This window comes from Pseudophryne corroboree, chromosome 1 (genome assembly GCF_028390025.1).
Source record: "Pseudophryne corroboree isolate aPseCor3 chromosome 1, aPseCor3.hap2, whole genome shotgun sequence".
Lineage (NCBI taxonomy): Eukaryota > Metazoa > Chordata > Amphibia > Anura > Myobatrachidae > Pseudophryne > Pseudophryne corroboree.
Window position 1 is genome coordinate 509,804,179 of NC_086444.1, and position 24,606 is coordinate 509,828,784.

General features: G+C 48.0%; 1 protein-coding gene across 1 annotated transcript in view; it reads right to left on the reverse strand.

Moving 5' to 3' along the window:
- Nucleotides 1-24,606, reverse strand: part of SMC5 (structural maintenance of chromosomes 5) — a 403,478-nt gene that overhangs the window by 276,731 nt on the left and 102,141 nt on the right. Inside the window, exon 7 of the mRNA XM_063913893.1 lies at nt 995-1,156. Within this exon, the coding sequence (XP_063769963.1) occupies nt 995-1,156 (162 nt within the window). The remainder of the gene's footprint in view (nt 1-994; nt 1,157-24,606) is intronic.

Below are 24,606 nucleotides of genomic sequence, written 5' to 3' on the forward strand. Positions count from 1 at the left end.
GCTGGTGCCCCGTCGCTTGTGCATGCAGGCCAATATGGACGATCTCGTCCATAGTTGCCTGCACTGCTATGGAACCGGGTGACGGGGGGAGTGAAGAAACTTCACTGCCCCCCGCCGCTGGGTCGCCCGTATCAGCCGTCGTGCAGTGTGATGGATGGATGGATGGATGGATGGATGGATGGATGGATGGATGGATGGATGGATGGATGGATGGATGGATGGATGGATGGATGGATGGATGGATGGATGGATGGATGGATGGATGGATGGATGGATGGATGGATGGATGGATGGATGGATGGATGGATGGATAGATGGATAGATGGATAGATGGATAGATGGATAGATGGATAGATGGATAGATGGATAGATGGATAGATGGATAGATGGATAGATAGATAGATAGATAGATAGATAGATAGATAGATAGATAGATAGATAGATAGATAGATAGATAGATAGATAGATAGATAGATAGATAGATAGGAGTTGGGATTGCCATCCTGTGGGGGAGTGTAACGGTACTAGCAATCCCCCATAGGAAATGCTGAAATGATAAAAGATAGTACCACTGATAAGTAAACTTAACATTTGAAAGGGTAATACCACATTTTGGTAGATTTTTTCAAATAAAACTTTTTTAAAGATCGTTCCTCTCCCCTTTACGTGAAATCCCCACATTTTTACGCGCCGACTGAGATAATGACACCTTTGCATTCTGATGGTTCAGTGTACACAAACTTTGTTTCATGCACAAAATTATTAAAAATATTGTATAAAATTATATTCAGGCTGTGTGTATAAGGGGTATATTAAACATCAATGTTTTTCATGTTTAGATTTGGGTCCCATCCCCAAGATCTCATTATGGTTTGCAAATATCACACAACATGGAAAAATCCTAAATCCCAAATACTTCTGTTCCCAAGCATTGCAGATATGCAAGACTCAACCTGTACCAGACAGAAAATTTTATTTTCCAGCTTATACTTACTTTCTCTTTAATTTTCCCATCAATTTGGGTATGCTGTCTATTATATTGTTGAATGTTTTGATTAAGTGGAGCTTGTAAGTCTCGTTTCCTCTTTAGTTCGTCCTTTAACTGATCACGCTTCTGTTTTATTTCTTCATATTGTTGTCGCATATTTTCATATTCCTGGGGAACAGTAGCAAAACAACAAGAAGCATAATTACCTTTAAAATATAAAAACGTTTGAAGAAAAAAAAAAACACAATGTAAAAAATAGGATTTTGATACCTAGCGGTAAATCCTTTTCTCCTAGTCCGTAGAGGATGCTGGGGACGACATCAAGACCATGGGGTATAGACGGGATCCGCAGGAGACATGGGCACTCCAAAGACTTTTCACTGGGTGTGAACTGGCTCCTCCCTCTATGCCCCTCCTCCAGAACTCAGTTGTAGGAACTGTGCCCAGGGAGACTGACATTTCGAGGAAAGGAATTACTTAACTAGTGGTGAGATATCTACCAACTCACACCCTCAACCATGCCGCACACATGGCATTCAACATAACACACGCCAACAGGCATGAACCAATTGCAGCAACATGCTGAAAATAAGATAACACAACTTGTGTAACTGTAATAACTAAACTGCAGGTAAAATACGCACTGGGACGGGCGCCCAGCATCCTCTACGGACTAGGAGAAAAGGATTTACCGGTAGGTATCAAAATCCTATTTTCTAATATGTCCTAGAGGATGCTGGGGACGACATCAAGACCATGGGGTCTATACCAAAGCTCCAGCACGGGCGGGAGAGTGCGGATGACCCTGCAGCACCGATTGACCAAACTTGAGGTCCTCATCGGCCAAGGTGTCAAACTTGTAGAACTTAGCAAATGTGTTTGACCCTGACCAAGTAGCTGCTCGGCAAAGTTGTATTGCCGAGACCCCCCGGGCAGCCGCCCAGGGTGAACCCTCCTTCCCAGTGGAATGGGCCTTTACCGACGTCGGTAACGGCAATCCAGCCGTAGTATGAGCTTGCTGAAACGTATTTCTAATCCAACGTGCAATAGTCTGCTTGGAAGCAGGACAGCCAATCTTGTTGTGAGCATACAGGACAAACAGAGCCTCTGTTTTCCGTATACGAGCTGTTCTAGCGACATAGATTTTCAAGGCTCTAACCACATCTAGAGATTTTGAATCAGTGAATGTGTCAGTAACTACTGGCACTACAATAGGTTGGTTTATGTGGAAAGATGAAACCACCTTCGGAAGAAAATGTTGACGAGTCCTCAACTCTGCCCTATCTTCATGGAAGATCAGGTAAGGGCTCTTGTGAGACAAAGCCCCCAATTCAGACACCCGCCTTGCAGATGCCAAAGCAAAAAGCATCAATACTTTCCAAGTGAGAAACTTCAATTCTATCTTTTGTAGAGGCTCAAACCAATCCGATTGAAGGAACTGCAATACCACGTTAAGGTCCCATGGTGCCACTGGAGGCACCAATGGAGGCTGGATGTGCAGAACCCCTTTCACAAAAGTCTGAACCTCTGGAAGAGAGGCCAATTGTTTCTGGAAGAACACTGACAAGGCCGAAATCTGGACCTTGATTGATGCCAATCGGAGGCCCGCCTCCACACCATCTTGCAAAAAATGGAGAAAACGTCCTAAATGAAACTCTTCCGTAGGAGCTTTCTTGGATTCACACCAAGATACATATTTTCTCCAAATACAGTGGTAATGTTTCGACGTTACTCCCTTTCTGGCCTGAATAAGGGTGGGGATGACCTCCTCGGGAATACCCTTCCTGGCTAGGATACGGCGCTCAACAGCCATGCCGTCAAACTTAGCCGCGGTAAGTCTTGGTACACACGGCCCCTGGATCTCCTATGAGTAACTGCTGAAGATCTGGGTACCAAGCCCTCCTTGGCCAGTCCGGGGCAATGAAGATTGCTCGAACCCTTGCTTTTCTTATGATCCTGAGTACTTTTGGGATCAGCGGAAGTGGAGGGAAGACATACACTGACGGAAACACCCACTGGGTCACCAGTGCATCCACTGCTACTGCTTGAGGGTCTCTCGACCTGGAACAGTATCTCTGAAGCATCTTGTTGAGACGAGACGCCAACATGTCTATTTGAGGAACTCCCCAAAGACTTGTCACCTCTGCGAAGACTTCTTGGTGGAGGCCCCACTCTCCTGGATGGAGATCGTGTCTGCTGAGGAAGTCTGCTTCCTAGTTGTCTACTCCCGGAATGAATATTGCCGACAGAGGTTGTAGATGTTTTTCTGCCCAGTGGAGGATTTTTGTCGCCTCTGCCATTGCCGCTCTGCTTTTCGTTCCGCCCTGCCTGTTTATGTATGCGATTGCTGTTACATTGTCTGCCTGGATCTGCATGGGACGGTCTTGAAGAAGATGTACCGCTTGTTGAAGGCCATTGTAAATGGCTCTTAGCTCCAGAACGTTTATGTGAAGGCAGGCTTCCTGTTGTGACCAACGTCCCTGGAAGTTTTCTCCCTGAGATACTGCTCCCCAGCCTCGGAGACTTGCATTCGTGGTTACTAGGACCTAGTCCTGAATCCCGAACCTGCATCCCTCTAGCAGGTGAGAGCTGTGCAACCACCACAGGAGCGAAATCCTAGTTTTTGACGACAGGATTATCTTTCTGTGCATGTGTAGGTGTGACCCCGACCACTAGTCCAACAGGTCCCCCTGGAATACTCTGGCATGGAAACTACCAAACTGTATGGCCTCGTAGGCCGCCACCATCTTCCCCAAAAACCGAATACACTTGATGGTTTCAATTTCTGTTTTACCATTTTTTGGATTTCCAGAGCCTTTTCCAGCGGAAGAAATACTCTCTGAACTTGTGTCCAGAATAATCCAGAGGAAAGACAACCTTGTCGTCGGTTCCAACTGTGACTTTGGGTAATTTATGATCCACCCGTGTTGTTGGAGTATTGACAGGGAGAGGGATATGTTTTGTAATAACTGCTCGTTGGATCTCGCCTTTATCAGGAGGTCGTCCAGATAAGGGATTATATTGACTCCTTTCTGACGAAGGAGGACCATCATCTCCGCCATCACCTTGGTGAATACCCTCGGCGCCGTGGAGAGACCGAAAGGTAACGTCTGGAATTGGTAATGGCAATCCTGAACCGCAAATCTCAGATAAACCTGGTGAGGAGGATAAATGGGAACATGCAGGTAAGCATCCTTTATGTCCACCGACACCAAGTAGTCCCCCTCCTCCAGACTGGCAATCACTGCCCGAAGTGATTCCATCTTGAACTTGAACCTTTTTAGGTAACCATTCAGATCCTTTAGATTTAGGATCGGTCTGACCGAGCCGTCCGGCTTCGGAACCACAAAGAGGCTTGAATAATAACCCCTCCCTTGTTGTGACAACGGTACCAGGACTATGAACTGGTCTTGACATAATTTTTGGATTGCCGCTGTTACTGCTTCTCTTTCTGACGGAGAAACTGGCAAGGTTGATTTGAAAAATCGGCATGGGGGAACGTCTTGAAACTTCAGCTTGTACCCCTGGAATACTATTTGCAACACCCAGGGATCCAGGCCAGACAGAATCCAATCCTGGCTGAAGAGTCTGAGACGTGCCTCCACCCGAGCGGCCTCCCGCAAGGGAGCTCCAGCGTCATGCTGGGGATTTGGCAGAAGTAGGGGTAGACTTCTGCTCTTGGGAACCTGGAGCCGCTGTGGGCTTCTTTCGCCTTCCACTACCTGCAAAGAAGGGGGAACCTCTCGTCTTTTTGTATTTATTGGGCCGAAAGGACTGCATTTGCGGGTGATAGGTCTTTTTTGCCGGTGCAGGCGCAGAGGCCAAAAATGTCGACTTACCTGCGGTAGCCGCCGAGACTAATGCATCCAGGCCATCGCCAAATAAGGCCTCACCTTTATATGGGAGAGCCTACATGTTTCTTTTGGAATCTGCATCCGCTTTCCACTGGCGAATCCACAACGCCCGCCTAGCCGATACTGCCATGGTAGCGGCCTGTGAACTCAAGAGTCCAATATCCTTCATTGCTTCCGGCATGTAGGCGGCAGCGTCCTTGATATTCCCTAACTTAAGGAGTATCTCATCTTTATCAATCGTGTCAAATTCTAATGACACGCTTTCTGACCATTTTTCAATACCGCGACTCACCCATGCGCAGGCAATAGTGGGCCTAATCAGTGTACCATTGGTAACATAAATGGATTTCAATGTCGTTTCCATTTTGCGGTCTGCCGGCTCTTTAAGAGAAGCCGTGCCAGGAGCAGGGAGAATTACCTTCTTTGTCAATCTGGAAAGTGCACTGTCTAACACAGGGGGTGACTCCCACTTTTTCCTGTCCTCAGCTGGTAAAGGGTAAGCTATGTGAATCCTTTTGGGAATATGAAATCTTTAATCAGGATTCACCCACATCCCTTCAAACAAAGCATTTAGTTCGTGTGAAGGGGGGAACGTGACTTTGGACTTCTTTTCCTTACATAAATACGCCTTTTCCTGAGGTACAGGAGTGATTTCTGTAACCTCCAACACTTCCCCTATAGCCACAATCATATATTGTATATTTTTTGCCAATTTATGATCTATCTCTCTGGATTCACTATTGTCGACACAAGAATGGTCTCTTACGTGACCCAGAGGGGCCGCCCACATGAGGAATAACAGCATCCTGAAAAATCACATCATCCACAGATTTTCTCCAGCATGCAGCCTTAGATTCAGACTTATCAAATCTACGGTTAATCAGATGCATACTGTCACGTATCTCTTTCACCCATGCAGGCTCTTGGTGTGCCGGTAGCGCCACCACAGTACAACTCTGTGTCCCTAAAATGGCTTCCTCCGGGGAGGAACTCCCTGCCACAGACATGCCTCACACGTGTACAGCACACCAACAGACACACTGGGACTTACTTTGGGGACAGACCCACAGTAAAATCTGTCAGAGGGGCACAGGATAGGAGCAGCCAGTTCACAATCCCAGCGCCATTATTTCCTGTGAACACAGTATGTCCACAGCCTAACAGCGCTTTTTAAATAGTAATAAACACTATCAAATGCACCACAATCGCTTTGTGCCCCCCCCTTAATAGCACCCTGTACTTGTCAGAAGTGGAGGAGAGGACCAGCGTGTTCTCTGAAGCCTGAGGAGAGAGAGAAAATGGTGCTGAGTAGTGTGCTGGCTGCCGGAGGAAGAAGCTCCGCCCCCGCAATGGCGCGTCCTTACACTCATATAAACACTGTAATATTTACTGGCGTGGGTAGGGCTGTGCCAGCAGCAACTTATGCCCCCTTTTAGCCAGTTTGAGGTATTTTTCTTGCTGCCCAGAGCGCCCCCCCCCGCGCCCTGCACTGTAGTGCCTGTGTGTGTGGGCAGCAATGGCGCGCTGCGCCACACCTCAGCCGTCACTTACATGATAGAAGATCATACTTCTTATACTCACCTGTCTTCTGACTTCTGGCTCTGTGAGGGGGGTGACGGCGTGCTGTGGGAGTGAGCATCTAGACACGGCTAGCGTTCAGTTCCCTTCAGGAGCTAATGGTGTCCTGTCAGCCAGAAGTAGAGCCATGAAACTCTGAGGAAGTTGGTTCTGCTTCTGCCCCCTCAGTCCCACGAAGCAGGGAGTATGATGCCAGCAGATCTCCCTGAAAATAAAAAACCTAACATAAGTCTTTTCAGAGAAACTCAGTAGAGCTCCTCAGAGTGCATCCAGTCGACCTGGGCACATTTCTAAAACTGAGGTCTGGAGGAGGGGCATAGAGGGAGGAGTCAGTTCACACCCAATGAAAAGTCTTTAGAGTGCCCATGTCTCCTGCGGATACCGTCTAAACCCCATGGTCTTGATGTCGTCCCCAGCATCCTCTAGGACGTATGAGAAAGGAAAGTCTTGCACTTGAATTCTGCTTCAATTTAAACTGCAAGCCTGATATTGGCATTCTGTATAGGTACAGGTAATAGAGGTAACAGAGAAAAAGTTTTTTGAGGCTACAGCATATAGCTATGTACAGTAAAGCTGTTGGTAGCATTTGCTCAAATAAATTATCTTTTTTTTTTAATTAGACAGTGAATATAACACACACAATATTATGCAACGTTGTGTCAGTCTCATAAAAAGCAAGCTTGCAATAACTGTGTTTGGCCTGATTACCATATGTAATTGTATATGCCTCTCCACACTAATACCCAACTTGTCTTTTTTTGTTTGCTATTTTGAACAATACCAGGCATCCTTTTACCTTGAGAACTACATCCTTTTACCTTGAGAATAGCCAGAAAAGCCGCAGTGTGCAGCATGGATAGCAGCTAGACAGGTTGAACTGTTGTTTTAGACACAAGTCTGTAGCCCCCCCAAGTTGATTTTGACGATGAGCTGTTCTACTGTTGTGTGTCAGTTAGCCCTCACACACCTTCGTAGCAGACGTTCACCTCTCACATCAATAGCACGTGGTGTTCCGCTGTTTCAACGTTGGTTATTCTTAATGGCGCCATTATACACCTTTATCACAGCCCCTTTTACCCATGACAGCAACGAGTGATCTGTGTGCAGACATACTTCATGGGCTATGCACTGCCGACGTCCAATGTAAGAGGTGGTCATAATAATGTGACTCGACCGTGTAACACTAAATAATTACAACTAAATTACCTTATAATGTAAACACAAATAATGTTAACTTGTTTGTTATCTTATAGAAAAGGAGATTTATGGTAAGACTTAACATGGTTAAATCTCTCCCTGCGAGGTACACTGGATTCCACAGGAATTAACATCAGGGTGTAGAGATGGATCTTGATCCGAGGCACCAACAGGCTAAAGCTTTGACTGTTCCCAGGATGCACTGCACCGCCTCCTCTATAGCCCCGCCTCCAGGCACTGGAGCTTAGTTTTGTTAACCAGTCCAATGCAGTAGCAGGTAAGAGAGACGATAGTCATTAGCCACATAGAACCACATTCTCACGACAGGAGAAGGTACCAGCGGCTAATGCCATACAAACCCAAAGAAGCTAAGTGAGTCAGGGTGGGCGCACTGTGGAATCCAGTGTACCTCGCAGAAAGAGATTTAACCATGGTAGGTCTTACCATAAATATCCTTTTCTGCAGCGGTGTACACTGGTATTCCACAAGAAATAACATCAGGGATGTCCTAAAGCAGTTCCTCATGGGCGGGGACGCACTGTAGCGGGCACAAGAACTCGGCGTCTAAAGGAAGCATCCTGGGAGGCGGAAGTATCAAAGGCACAGAACCTGATGAACGTGTTCACCGAGGACCAAGTAGTCGCCTTGCACAATTGTTCTGGGGACGCGCCACGACGGGCCACCCAAGAAGATCCAACCAATCGAGTAGAATGGGCCTTGATAGCAGCAGGAGCTGGGAGCCCAGCCTGCGCATAAACTTGTGCAATCACCATTCTAATCCATCTGGCCAAAGTCTGCATATTCGCAGGCCAGCCACGTTTGTGAAAACCAAAAAGTACAAAAGAGAATCAGACCTCCTGATAAGAGGCAGTTCTCTCCACATATATCCGGAGAGCCCGTACCACCATCCAAAGACCGCTCTTTGGAGGACAAACCAGGAGAGGTAAAGGCTGGAACCATAATCTCTTGGTTAAGGCGGAAAGACGACAACACCTTAGGTAGATAACCTGGGCGAGTTCTAAGAACTGCCCGGTCACGGTGAAATATCAGAAAGGGTGGACGACAGGACAAAGCACCTAAGTCCGACACCCTCCTAGCGCAAGCCACTTAAGGTCCACAGACTCAAGAGGTTCAAATGGAGCCCCTTGTAGGGAATCCAGAACAACAGACAGATCCCATGGAGCCACAGGAGGGACATAGGGAGGCTGAATCCGTAAAACACCCTGAGTGAAAGTATGGAACGTCAGGAAGAGAAGCAATTTTTCTCTGAACCCAAGTCGACAAGGCAGAAATATGAACCTTGAGGGATGCTAGACAAAGGCCTAAGTCTAGGCCTTGTTGCAGAAAAGCCAAAAGTTTGGCAGTGCTGAACTTGTAAGCATCATAATTCTTAGCAGCACACCAGGTGAAGTAAGAATTCCAGACCCTATAATAAATCCGAGCTGATGCCAGTTTAGGGGCCTTCATCATAGTTTGAATAACTGCCTCAGAGAATCCTTTGGCCCTCAGGAGTGAAACTTCAAGCGCCCCGCCGTCAAAGCCAGTCGAGTCAGGTCCTGGTAGACACAGGGGCCCTGAACGAGGAGGTCTGGGCGTTGAGGAATTAGAAGAGGATGCTCTATCGAGAGACCCTGTAGGTCTGAGAACCAATGCCGTCTGGGCCACGCTGGAGCGATTAGGAGTAGTATTTCTCCTTGCTTGAACTTCCGAATTACCCTGGGCAGGAGTGACACTGGAGGGAACACGTATGGCAGCCAAAAGTTCCATGGAATGGCTAGTGCGGCTGCATGAGGATCCCTTGTCCTTGCTCCGGAAACTTGTGATTGTGTAGAAACGCCATCAGGTCTACACCTGGTAGGCCCCAATTGTCCACTAGGAGTTGAAAGACTTCCGGATGAAGGCTCCACTCTCGTGTACGTCCTGACAACTGAGAAAGTCCGGTTCCCAGTTGAGGAACCCCGGAATGAACACTGCCGATATGGCTGGCAGATGGCGTTCCGCCCAGAGAAGAATCTTTGACACTTCCAACATTGCCATGCGGCTTCGAGTGCCGCCTTGATGATTTATGTACGCAACCGTGATGGAGTTGTCAGACTGTACTTGAACAGGCCTGATCTATACCAGAGGCAGGGCAAGCTTCAAAGCATTGAACACTGCCCGCAATTCCAGAATATTTATTGGGAGGAGAGATTCCTCCCCGGTCCACCGACCCTGGAGAGAGTATTTCTCCAGCACCGCACCGCGCCCCAACTCCGCAGACCGGCATCCGTCGTTAGGAGGACCCAGTAGGAGATCCAGTAGGGTCAACAATTGTTGGTCCTTTAGCCACCAGCTCAGTGACAGGTGAACCTCAGGAGTCAAGGAGATCATGTGAGATCTGATCCAGTGAGGCAGGCCGTCCCACTTGGAAAGCATTAACCTCTGCAGAGGGCGGGAATGAAATTGAGCGTACTCTACCATGTCGAAAGCCAACACCATGAGGCCTAGTACACCAAGTGTATCAACATTCTTGGGCGAGAGATTATCTTAACCTGTCAGGACCTTCTCTGGAGACAAGAACAAACATTGGTTGTGTGTGTCCACGAAAGCCCCCAGGTGCACCATGTTCTGAGCAGAGACCAGCAAGGACTTCCTCCAATTGATGAGCCATCTGTGGGCTTGTAGGAATTGGACAGTCAGTTCTAGATGACGGATGAGAACCTCTGGGGAGTTCGCCAAGATCAGCAAGTCGTCCAGATATGGCAGGATCCTAATGCCTTTGACGACGGAGAACGGCCGACATGACTGCCATGACCTTGGTGAAGATCCGAGGAGCTGTAGTCAGGCCAAAAGGCAAGACTTGGAATTGATAATGTATGTTGCCAATAGGAAACTGCAGATACTGCTGATGTGACATGGCAATAGGTATGTGAATGTAAGCATCATGTATGTCCAGGGATACCATATAATCCTTGGGCTCCAAAGCAAACATCTAACTCTATCTGCACGTTATATCTGCCTCCCCTGCAGTGCACATGGTTTTGCCCAATTGCTAACAAAATCCTGCTGCGATCAACTTGGAATTACCCCCCAAGTAGCTGCTCGGCAAAGTTGTAATGCCGAGACACCTCGGACAGCCGCCCAAGAAGAACCCACCTTCTTAGTGGAATGGGCCTTTACCGAATTTGGTAACGGCAATCCAGCCGTAGAATGAGACTGCTGAATCGTGTTACAGATACAGATACAGCGGGCAATAACTAAAACAAAATCACCAAGTAGGCGCACAATACCAATGATGTTGATAAAAACACAATTTATTAACATAAAACCAATGACAAACTGATTAAAAAACACAACACTACACAGAGCATATAACTGAGGTATTATACCTTATAATTCACACATAAAGTGTATTAATAAGTGAAAGGGACACTGAAATGCAGGAGAACCCGTCTCTGTAAGATAGGGTTAATCTCTCACATTAATTCCATATCAGACAGTTTAAATGAAAAGGAAGTCCTGTAAACTGATGTAATAAGCGTTTGTGACCATAAAGGTATCCGGATTTAAATAATGTTTCCTTGGAGCAAAATAAACCAACCGATTAATGTTACTCACTGAGACGTAATGATCTCTTGCTGCACGGGATAAATGGTTAGGGAACCACTTGTTATCACCCTGTGCATGGGTGAGACATCCGTCAGCGGTATATTCAGATGAAAGCCATTTCTTTCTGTGCAGCACCAGTTGCCTGTATCAGACCACCATACAGATCCTCCAGCTTGCTGAGCAACGCCCGGCCGGGCAGGAGGTAACAATGTTCCAAATGCAAGGAAAGTTAGAGTGGAATGATTGAATCACAGGCTGGATCATTCACCGGTGACTTGTAACGGACGGCTGAAAGTGATGGATGTCGTGCTCCGTGGGACACTTAGTGGTCAAGTGTGGCCCTTTCTTCTGTACCCTCAACGCGTTTCTCCGCACCTCAGGCGGCTTCTTCAAGAGGCAGAGCGGGCAATAGTCTGCTTAGATGCAGGAGCGCCAACCTTGTTGGCTGCATACAGGACAAACAGTGCCTCTGTTTTCCTAACCCGAGCCGTCCTGGCTACATAAACTGTTTAGGCCCTGACTACATCAAGAGACTTGGAATCCTCCAAGTCACCCGTAGCCACAGGCACCACAATAGGTTGGTTCATATGAAACGATGAAACCACCTTAGGCAGAAAATTAGGACGAGTCCTCAACTCTGCTCTATCCACATGGAAAATCAGATAGGGGCTTTTGTGAGACAAAGCCGCCAATTCGGACACCCGCCTCGCTGATGCCAAGGCTAACAACATGACCACTTTCCAAGTGAGAAATTTTAACTCAACTGTTTGAAGAGGTTCAAACCAGTGTGACTTAAGGAACTGTAACACCACGTTAAGGTCCCATGGTGCCACTGGGGGCACAAAAGGAGGCTGGATGTGCAGCACTCCCTTTACAAAAGTCTGGACTTCTGGGAGAGAAGCCAATTCCTTCTGAAAGAATATTGACAGGGCCGAAATCTGCACCTTAATGGAGCCTAACTTTAGGCCCATATCCACTCCTGTCTGCAGAAAGTGGAGAAAACGGCCCAGGTGGAAATCTTCCGTAGGAGCATTCTTGGTTTCACACCAAGATACATATTTCCTCCAGATACGGTGATAATGCTTCGCCGTCACCTCCTTCCTAGCTTTTATCAGAGTAGGGATGACGTCCCCGGGAATACCTTTCCTAGCTAGGATTTGGCGTTCAACCGCCATGCCGTCAAACGTAGCAGGGCCCCTACTGCAACAGGTCCTCCCTGGGAGGAAGAGGCCACGGATCTTCTGTGAGCATTTCCTGAAGATCTGCATACCAGGCCCTTCGAGGCCAATCCGGAACAATGAGTATTGTCTGGACTCTTTTTCGTCTTATGATTCTCAGTATTTTTTAGATGAGTGGAAGAGGAGGGAATACATAGACCGACGGAAACACCCAGGGTGTACCAGGGCGTCTACCGCTACAGCCTGAGGGTCCCTTGACCTGGAACAATACCTTCGAAGTTTCTTGTTGAGGTGCGACGCCATCATGTCTATTTGAGGAAGTCCCCAACGACTAATTTTCTCTGCAAAATCTTCTTGATGAAGACCCCACTCTCCGGGATGGAGATCGTGTCTGCTGAGGAAGTCTGCTTCCCAGTTGTCCACTCCCGGAATGAAGACCGCTGACAGAGCGCTTACGTGATTAAGAATCCTGGTAGCTTCCGCCATTGCCACTCTGCTCCTTGTCCCGCCATGGCGGTTTACATGAGCCACGGCTGTGACGTTGTCTGATTGAATCAGAACCGGTAGGCCGCGAAGAAGATTCTCAGCTTGTCTTAGGCAGTTGTATATGGCCCTTAATTCCAGCACGTTGATGTGTAGACAGGCCTCCTGGCTTGACCACAGTCCCTGAAAATTCCTTCCTTGTGTGACTGCTCCCCATCCTCGGAGGCTCGCGTCCGTGGTTACCAGAACCCAGTCTTGAATGCCGAACCTGCAACCCTCTAGAAGGTGAGCACTCTGCAGCCACCACAGGAGAGACACCCTGGCCATAGGGGACAGGCTTATTTTCTGATGTATTTGTAGATGGGACCCCGACCACTTGTCCAGAAGGTCCCACTGAAATGTCCTCGCATAGAACCTGCCGAAGGGGACGGCCTCGTAGGCCGCCACCATCTTTCCCAGTACTCGAGTGCATTGATGAACTGACACTCTTTTAGGCTTTAACAGGTCTCTGACCATGCTCTGGAGTTCCTGGGCCTTTTCCGTTGGGAGAAAAACCCTCTTCTTTTCAGTGTCCAGAATCATGCCTAAAAATGATAGCAGAGTTGTTGGAATCAACTGCGACTTTGGCAGATTTAGGATCCAGACGTGTTGCTGCAGCACTCTCAGGGAGAGTGCCACGCTTTTCAGCAACTGATCTCTCGATCTCGCTTTAATCAGGAGATCGTCCAAGTATGGGATAATTGTGACTCCTTGTCTGCGTAGGTGCACCATGATTTCCGCCATTACCTTGGTGAAAATCCTTGGGGCCGTGGACAGCCCAAACGGCAACGTCTGAAACTGATAATGACAGTCCTGTACAGCGAATCTCAGGTACGCCTTATGAGGAGGATAAATGAGGACATGAAGGTATGCATCCTTTATGTCTAGTGATACCATAAAATCCCCACTTCCAGGCTGGAGATCACTGCCCAGAGAGATTCCATCTTGAATTTGAACATTTTTAGATACAGGTTTAGGGATTTTAGATTCAGAATGGGTCTGACCGAGCCATCCGGTTTCGGGACCACAAATAGGGTTGAATAGTACCCTTTTCCCTGTTGTATTAGGGGAACCTTGATAATCACCTGCTGTCGACACAGCTTTTGTATTGCAGCTAAACCTATTTCCCTCTCTGGGGGAGAAGCTGGCAAAGCCGACTTGAAAAATCGGAGAGGAGGCACTTCTTCGAATTCCAGTTTGTAGCCTTGGGATACAATTTCTATCGCCCAAGGATCCAAATCTGACAGAACCCAGACCTGGCTGAAGAGTCGAAGACGTGCCCCCACCGGCGCGGACTCCCGCAGTGGAGCCCCAGTGTCATGTGGTGGATTTTGTAGAAGCCGGGGAGTACTTCTGTTCCTGGGAACCAGCCGTAGCAGGCATTCTTTTCCCTCTACCCTTACCTCTGGCGAGGAAGGAAGAGCCCCGACCTCTTCTGGACTTATGCGACCGAAAGGACTGCATCTGATATTGAGGTGTTTTCTTTTGCTGTGGGGGAACATAAGGCAAAAAAGAAGATTTACCCGTGGTAGCTGTGGAAACCAGGTCCGCGAGGCCTTCCCCAAATAAAACCTCACCCTTGTAAGGCAAAGTTTCCATATGTCTCTTTGAATCGGCATCACCCGTCCATTGGCGGGTCCACAGGGCTCGCCTAGCAGAAATTGCCATGGCATTGGCTCTTGAACCCAACAGCCCAACGTCTCTCGCAGCGTCTCTCATATATAACGCTGCGTCTTTAATATGACCCAAGGTCAATAAAATGCTATCCTTATCTAGGGTGTCAATGTCAGATGACAAGCTATCTGCCCATGCTGCTATTGCGCTACATACCCATGCCGACGCTACTGCAGGTCTGAGCAAGGCACCCGTATGTGTATAAATTGATTTTAAGGTAGTCTCCTGTCTGCGATCAGCAGGATCCTTGAGGGCTGCCGTGTCTGGAGACGGTAGCGCCACCTTTTTGGACAAGCGCGTTAAAGCCTTGTCCACCCTGGGCGAGGATTCCCACCGTAACCTGTACTGCGCGGGGAAAGGATACGCCATAAGAATTCTCTTGGGAATCTGCAGTTTCTTGTCCAGAGTTTCCCAAGCTTTTTCAAATAAAGCGTTTAGCTCATGAGATGGGGGAAAGGTTACCTCAGGTTTCTTCTCCTTAAACATGCATACCCTCGTGTCAGGCACCGTGGGGTCCTCTGTGATATGCAAAACATCTTTTATTGCAATAATCATATAATGAATACTTTTGGCCACCCTTGGGTGTAACCTCGTATCATCGTAGTCGACACTGGAGTCAGAATCCGTGTCGGTATCAGTGTCTGCTACCTGGGACAGGGGACGTTTATGAGAGCCCGAAGGGCCTTGTGACACAGTCAAATCCATGGATTGACTCCATGCTTTTTCTCTGGACTCTGCTTTGTCCAATCTTTTATGTAATAAAGACACATTTGCATTTAAAACATTCCACATATCCAACCAATCAGGTGTCGGCGTCGCCGACGGAGACACCACAATCATCTGCTCCACCACCTCCTTAGACGAGCCTTCCGCTTCAGACATGTCGACACACACGTACTGACACCCCCACACACACTGGGATATACAATTATGGGGACAGCCCCCCAATAAGGCCCTTTGGAGAGACAGAGAGAGAGTATGCCAGCACACACCCAGCGCCACTGGACACTGGAATAAAATCCCAGACTGTACAGCGCTCTTTTATAGAATAAATAATACACTCACTGCGCCAATTAAATGTGCCCCCCCCTCTTTTTTGGCCTCTGTACTTGCTCAGCAGGGGAGAGTCCGGGGAGCAGCTTCTCTGCAGCTTGCTGTGGAGAAAAATGGCGCTGGTTAGTGCTGGAGGATCAAGCTCCGCCCCCTCAACGGCGGGCTTCGGTCCCGCTCAAATTCTTTATACTGGCGGGGGGGTTTCAATATACTGCCTCCGCAGTATCTAATATATTAGCCAGTGTCCCTTGAGGTTAATATTGCTGCCCAGGGCACCCCCCCTGCACCCGTACAGTGCCTTCTGTGTGTGTATGTGTGGGAGCAAAGGCGCGCAGCATTACCGCTACGCGGTACCTCAGTGAAGATCTGAAGTCTTCTGCCGCCTGTGAAGTCTTCTTTCTTCATATACTCACCCGGCTTCTATCTTCCGGCTCTGTGAGGAGGACGGCGGCGCGGCTCCGGGATGAACAGCGAGGACGACACCTGTGTTCCGACCCTCTGGAGCTAATGGTGTCCAGTAGCCTAAGAAGCAGAGCCTATCAGTTAAGTAGGTCTGCTTCTCTCCCCTCAGTCCCACGATGCAGGGAGCCATGTTACCAGTAGTGCTCCCTGAAAATAAAAAACCTAACAAAAAGTATTTTCAGAGAAACTCAGTAGAGCTCCCCTGCAGTGCATCCAGTCTCCTCTGGGCACAGGATCTAACTGAGGTCTGGAGGAGGGGCATAGAGGGAGGAGCCAGTGCACACCCATCTAAACTCTTTAGAGTGCCAATGTCTCCTGCGGAGCCAGTCTATACCCCATGGTCCTTACGGAGTCCCCAGCATCCTCTAGGACGTAAGAGAAATACAAAATAGTATATCCTGTGGAACACTATATAATATACGAGACCCTACTTAGCCCCTCTTAGGGTAGATAATATAGTGATAGCAATATGTGGTGATACACAGAATGGAAACCACACAGCAGCTACAGTATATGCACACACAGTCACAGGTACAATGCAGATATTATTACATATAACAATAAAACTGCACTGGACTAGTAATACTACATAAAGCTATGTATGTATACAGATATAACAATGCACAGTAAACAGTGGATCTATATCACAGAAAACTTGTACACTGTACTAAATATTCATATAGTTATATACTTGTTCTTGACTAAGGCTGTCTAAAGGACATGTAGAATACTTACGTGTCCTGTAAATGCACAGCACTGATGACACAGATGGCTTTACAGAGGAGACAGTGCCCAGCAGTCCCAGAATCAGCGCAGCTCTGTGTAATGGTGCCCAAACGCTGACAGGGAGTGAGGGAGAGAGAGTGATGCAGCTCCAGGGCGGGAACATCTGCTGTAGATGGCTCCTGGGGCTGGGGGAGGGGCTACAGGTCAGCGCCTTATCCCCTCTGCTGGGCTTCACCACCGGGTACTACGGAACCTGTATGAAACGGATTTTAGTAAATCCGACCAGTGCTCCTTGCCCTGGTGGATATAGTGGGGTCCCTGCATGGCCACAGTGTCCACGCCAGCGTCGCGGTCAGTCTCCGGGGACTGCGACCGGATCGCGATTTCGGCGGGTCCCACCTGGGGGACCCTCATATCTCCTCCCTAGCTAGCAGCCATGCGATCCAGGAGAGCGGTGTGTGTGTGCCTGTTAGCTGCCTGCACTGCAGGCACCAACTTACAAACTGAGCTGCAGTGCCTGGAGGCGGGGCTATAGAGGAGGCGGTGCAGTGCATCCTGGGAACAGTCAAAGCTTTAGCCTGTTGGTGCCTCGGATCAAGATCCAACTCTACACTCGGATGTTATTCTCTGTGGAATACCAGTGTACCCCGCTGAAGAAATATAATTAATATGAACAGGCTAACAAAAAACAACACACATGCAAGCAGGAATGTTAAGAGAGGAGGGTGGGGAAAGAGTCTTTGGGCGGGATTCAAATCTTTGAGCTTCCCTCCCGCCCGCCGGCAGTATTCAAATGTTACTGCCGATGGGCGCGATATAAGCATTTCCGCTTGCCACACCCTGGGGTGGTGAGCTGAAATGCACGAAAAAGTCACCCATTTGGATGCCCAAACGTGACTTTTCGCGATCGCACCCATTACTTTAGTCGGGTTTAGCTGCTTTATGCGGCTAAACCAATCTCTTATGGGCGCGATCAGCGCGATAACAGGGGGCCATAGAATATCACCCCGCGATCTCCAGTCACTTTATACGGGAGATCGGGGGCAATAAAAGATTTGAATCGCGCGCTTTGTGTGCTTATGCTTGTGCTTTTTTAACAGAAGTGAAAAAAAAGTATCACTCTGGGACAGATTCAATTACATGTGAACCTCATGTGACGTGTGCCTGAACGTTTAGGTTTCACATAAAGTAAAACCTACTTTATGTTTGCAGATAACAGCAGCTATGCACATAAAATGTAGATTAGATTTCCAATTTATGTATGTAGAAATTTATTGTGTGGGGCACTTTCTAAAAGGAGCATGGTTTAGGACTGATAGTGATAGAATATATTTGTCAGTAAGCGAGAAATTTGAACTCTAAATAAATATCAAGAACTACACATATAATGATATCTTGAACATGTGTAATGGTACAAATCTCGAATTAACTGGACTACTGCTGCTCATTATTTTAAAGGTGCCAGGAAACCCTAAGAACTGTGTAACGCTGTGTGTAAAATATAAGCCATGACAGTTCCATATTTAAAAATAAGAATTTACTTACCGATAATTCTATTTCTCGGAGTCCGTAGTGGATGCTGGGGTTCCTGAAAGGACCATGGGGAATAGCGGCTCCGCAGGAGACAGGGCACAAAAAAGTAAAGCTTTTACCAGATCAGGTGGTGTGCACTGGCTCCTCCCCCTATGACCCTCCTCCAGACTCCAGTTAGGTACTGTGCCCGGACGAGCGTACACAATAAGGGAGGCAATTTGAATCCCGGGTAAGACTCATACCAGCCACACCAATCACACCGTACAACCTGTGATCTAAACCCAGTTAACAGTATGATAACAGAAAGAGCCTCTTAAAGATGGCTCCTTAACAATATAACCCGAATTTGTTAACAATAACTATGTACAGTATTGCAGATAATCCGCACTTGGGATGGGCGCCCAGCATCCACTACGGACTCCGAGAAATAGAATTATCGGTAAGTAAATTCTTATTTTCTCTATCGTCCTAAGTGGATGCTGGGGTTCCTGAAAGGACCATGGGGATTATACCAAAGCTCCCAAACGGGCGGGAGAGTGCGGATGACTCTGCAGCACCGAATGAGAGAATTCCAAGTCCTCTTTTGCCAGGGTATCAAATTTGTAGAATTTTACAAACGTGTTTTCCCCCGACCACGTAGCTGCTCGGCAGAATTGTAATGCCGAGACCCCTCGGGCAGCCGCCCAAGATGAGCCCACCTTCCTTGTGGAATGGGCCTTAACAGATTTAGGCTGTGGCAGGCCTGCCACAGAATGAGCAAGTTGAATTGTGTTACAAATCCAACGAGCAATCGTCTGCTTAGAAGCAGGGGCACCCAACTTGTTGGGTGCATATAGTATCAACAGCGAGTCAGATTTTCTGACTTCAGCCGTCCTTGAAATGTATATTTTTAAGGCTCTGACAACGTCCAACAACTTGGAGTCCTCCAAGTCGCCAGTGGCCGCAGGCACCACAATAGGTTGGTTCAGGTGAAACGCTGATACCACCTTAGGGAGAAAATGCGGACGAGTCCTCAGTTCTGCCCTATCCGAATGGAAGATTAGATAAGGGCTTTTATAAGATAAAGCCGCCAATTCAGATACTCTCCTGGCGGAAGCCAGGGCCAGTAACATAGTCACTTTCCATGTGAGATATTTAAAATCCACCTTTTTCAATGGTTCAAACCAATGGGATTTGAGGAAATCTAAAACTACATTTAGATCCCACGGTGCCACCGGAGGCACCACAGGAGGCTGTATATGCAGTACTCCTTTAACAAAAGTCTGTACCTCAGGAACTGAGGCCAATTCTTTTTGGAAGAATATTGACAGGGCCGAAATTTGAACCTTAATAGATCTCAATTTGAGACCCATAGACAATCCTGATTGTAGGAAATGTAGGAAACGACCCAGTTGAAATTCCTCCGTCGGAACACTCCGATCCTCGCACCACGCGACATATTTTCGCCAAATGCGGTGATAATGTTTCGCGGTGACTTCCTTCCTTGCCTTAATCAAGGTAGGAAAGACTTCTTCTGGAATGCCTTTCCCTTTTAGGATCTGGCGTTCAACCGCCATGCCGTCAAACGCAGCCGCGGTAAGTCTTGAAAGAGACAGGGACCCTGTTGTAGCAGGTCCCTTCTCAGAAGTAGAGGGCACGGGTCGTCCGTGACCAACTCTTGAAGTTCCGGGTACCAAGTCCTTCTTGGCCAATCCAGAGCCACTAGTATTGTTCTTACTCCTCCTCACCGTATAATCTTCAATACCTTTGGTATGAGAGGCAGAGGAGGAAACACATATACTGATTTGTACACCCAAGGTGTTACCAGTGCGTCCACAGCTATTGCCTGTGGATCTCTTGACCTGGCGCAATACTTGTCCAGTTTCTTGTTGAGGCGAGACGCCATCATGTCTACCATTGGTCTTTCCCAACAGTTTATTAGCATGTGGAAGACTTCTGGATGAAGACCCCCCTCTCCCGGGTGAATATCGTGTCTGCTGAGGAAGTCTGCTTCCCAGTTGTCCACGCCCGGGAAGAACACTGCTGACAGTGCTATTACGTGATTCTCCGCCCAGCGAAGAATCTTGGCAGCTTCTGCCATTGCACTCCTGCTTCTTGTGCCGCCCTGTCTGTTTACATGGGCGACCGCCGTGATGTTGTCCGACTGAATCAACACCGGTTTTCCTTGCAGGAGTGGTTCCGCCTGGCTTAGAGCATTTTAGATTGCTCTTAGTACCAGAATGTTTATGTGAAGAGACTTTTCCAGGTTCGACCATACCCCCTGGAAGTTTCTTCCTTGTGTGACTGCTCCCCAACCTCTCAGGCTGGCGTCCGTGGTCACCAGGATCAAATCCTGTATGCCGAATCTGCGGCCCTCCAATAGATGAGCCTTTTGCAACCACCACAGAAGATATACCCTTGTCCTTGGCGACAGGGTTATTCGCAGGTGCATCTGAGGATGCGACCCTGACCATTTGTCCAACAGATCCCTTTGGAAAATTCTTGCATGGAATCTGCCGAATGGAATTGCTTCGTAAAAAGCCACCATTTTTCCCAGGACTCTTGTGCATTGATGTACAGACACCTTTCCTGGTTTTAGGAGGTTCCTGACAGGTCGGATAACTCCTTGGCTTTTTCCTCGGGAAGAAAAACCTTTTTCTGAACCGTGTCCAGAATCATCCCTAGGAACAGCAGACGTATCGTCGGAAAACAGCTGCGATTCTTGGAATATTTAGAATCCAGTCGTGCCGTCGAAGAACTACTTTAGATAGTGCTCTTCCGACCTCCAACTGTTCTCTGGAACTTGCCCTTTTTAGGTCGTGCAAGTAAGGGATAATTTAGATGCCTTTTTTCTTTGAAGAAACATCTTTTCGGCCATTACCTTGGTAAAAAGGCCCGGGGTGCCGTGGATAATTCAAACGGCATCGTCTGAAACTGATATTGACAGTTCTGTACCACGAACCAGAGGTACCCTTGATGAGAAGGACAAAATTTGGACATGGAGGTAATCCTTGATGTCCAGGGACACCATATAGTCCCCTTTTTTCCGGTTCGCTATCACTGCTCTGAGTGACTTTATCTCGATTTGAACCTTTTATGTAAGTGTTCAAAACATTTTAGATTTAGACTATGTGTCACCAAGCCGTCTGGCTTCAGTACCACAATATAGTGTGGAAAAATAATACCCTTTTCCTTGTCGTAGGAGGGGTACTTTGATTATCACCTGCTGGATATACAGCTTGTGAATTGTTTCCAATGCTGCCTCCCTGTCGGAGGGAGCCGTTGGTAAAGCAGACTTCAGGAACCTGCGAGGAGAAGATGTCTCGACTCTCCAATCTTTACCCCTGGGATAATACTCGTACGATCTAGGGGTCAACTTGCGAGTGATCCCACTGCGCCCTGAGACTCTTGAGACTACCCCCCCACCTTGAGTCCGCTTGCACGGCCCCAGCGTCATGCTGAGGACTTGGCAGACGCGGTGGAGGGCTTCTTTTCCTGGGAAAGGGCTGCCTGCTGCAGTCTACTTCCCTTACCTCTATGTCTGGGCAGATATGACTGGCCTTTTGCCTGCATGCCCTCATGGGAAAGGAAAGATTGAGGCTGAAAAGACGGTGTCTTTTTTAGCTGAGATGTAACTTGGGGTAAAAAAGGTTGGATTTCCCAGCTGTTGCTGTGGTCCCCAGGTCCGATGGACCGACCCCCAAATAACTCCTTCCCTTTATACAGCAATACTTCCATCTGCCGTATGGGATCTGTATCACCTGACCACTGTCGTGTCCCTGACATCTTCTGGGAGATATGGACAACGCACTTATCTTGATGCCAGAGAGCAAATATCCCTCTGTGCATCTCACATACATATATATAGAATGCATCCTATTAAATGCTCTACATGAATAAAATATTTTCAGTCAGGGAATCCGACCAAGCCAACCCAGCACTGCATCTCCAGGCTGATGGCGATCGCTGGTCGCAGTATAACCACCGTATGTGTGTATATACTTTTTAGGATATTTTTCCAGCTTCCTATCAGCTGGCTCCTTGAGGGCGGCCGTATCTGGAGACGGTAACGCCACTTGATAAGCGTGTGAGCGCCTTATCACCCTAAGGGGTGTTTCCCAACGTACCCTAATTTCTGGCGGGAAAGGGTATAACGCCAATATTTGCTATCGGGGTAACCCTACGCATCATCACACACTTCATTTTATTTTATCTGATTCAGGAAAAACTACAGGTAGTTTTTTCACTCCCACATAATACCCTTTCTTGTGGTACTTGTAGTATCAGAAACACGTAACACCTCCTTCATTGCCCTTAACGTGTGGCCCTAATGAGAAATACGTTTGTTTATTCACCGTCGACACTGTATTCAGTGTCCGTGTCTGTGTCTGTGTCGACCGACTGAGGTAAATGGGCGTTTTTTAAAACCCCTGACGGTGTTTCTGAGACGCCTGGACCGGTCCTAATAGATTGTCGGCCGTCTCATGTCGTCAACCGACCTTGCAGCGTGTTGACATTCTCACGTAATTCTCTAAATAAGCCATCCATTCCGGTGTCGACTCCCTAGAGAGTGACATCACCATTACAGGCAATTTCTCCGCCTCCTCACCAACATCGTCCTCATACATGTCGACACACACGTACCGACACACAGCACACACACCGGGAATGCTCTGACAGAGGACAGGACCCACTAGCCCTTTGGGGAGACAGAGGGAGAGTCTGCCAGCACACACCAAAAACGCTATAATTATATAGGGACAACCTTATATAAGTGTTTCTCCCTTATAGCATCTTTTATATATATACAATATCGCCAAAATCAGTGCCCCCCCTCTCTGTTTTAACCCTGTTTCTGTAGTGCAGTGCAGGGGAGAGCCTGGGAGCCTTCTCTCCAGCTTTTCTGTGAGAGAAAATGGCGCTGTGTGCTGAGGAGATAGGCCCCGCCCCTTTTTCGGCGGGCTCGTCTCCCGCTATTTTTGAAGTTAGGCAGGGGTTAAATATCTCCATATAGCCTCTGTGGGCTATATGTGAGGTATTTTTTGCCTCTAATAAGGTTTTTATTTGCCTCTCAGAGCGCCCCCCCCAGCGCTCTGCACCCTCAGTGACTGTTGTGTGAAGTGTGCTGAGAGGAAAATGGCGCACAGCTGCAGTGCTGTGCGCTACCTTTATGAAGACTCAGGAGTCTTCAGCCGCCGATTTTGGACCTCTTCTCTCTTCAGCGTCTGCAAGGGGGCCGGCGGCGCGGCTCCGGTGACCATCCAGGCTGTACCTGTGATCGTCCCTCTGGAGCTAGTGTCCAGTAGCCAAGCAGCAAATCCACTCTGCACGCAGGTGAGTTCACTACTTCTCCCCTAAGTCCCTCGTTGCAGTGATCCTGTTGCCAGCAGGACTCACTGTAAAGTAAAAAACCTAAGCTAAACTTTCTCTAAGCAGCTCTTTAGGAGAGCCACCTAGATTGCACCCTTCTCGTTCGGGCACAAAATCTAACTGGAGTCTGGAGGAGGGTCATAGGGGGAGGAGCCAGTGCACACCACCTGATCTGGTAAAAGCTTTACTTTTTTGTGCCCTGTCTCCTGCGGAGCCGCTATTCCCCATGGTCCTTTCAGGAACCCCAGCATCCACTTAGGACGATAGAGAAATAAATAATAAACACTAATAGAACTGTTTTCTCAACTCCACTTACTTTATACATATGATTTAAGTCACACGAAAAACAAGTTTTATGGTAAGAACTTACCTTTGTTAAAACTCTTTCTGCGAGGTACACTGGGCTCCACAAGGATTGGACAATGGGGTGTAGAGTAGGATCTTGATCCGAGGCACCAACAGGCTCAAAGCTTTGACTGTTCCCAGAATGCACAGCGCCGCCTCCTATATCACCCCGCCTCCCTGCACAGGAGCTCAGTTTTTAGTTAACTAGCCCAATGCAGTAGCAGGAAAAGAGACGACAACAGTTAGAAGCCACATACACCACACTCTCACAACAAGAGAAGCGTCAGCAGCTAATGGCATACCAACCCAAAGAAGCTAAGTGCGTCAGGGTGGGCGCCTTGTGGAGCCCAGTGTACCTCGCAGAAACAGTTTTAACAAAGGTAAGTTCTTACCATAAAATTCGTTTTCTGCTGCGGGGTACACTGGGCTCCACGAGGATTGGACAATGGGGATGTCCTAAAGCAGTTCCTTATGGGAGGGGACGCACTGTAGCGGGCACAAGAACCCGGCGTCCAAAGGAAGCATCCTGGGAAGTGGCAGTATCAAAGGCATAGAACCT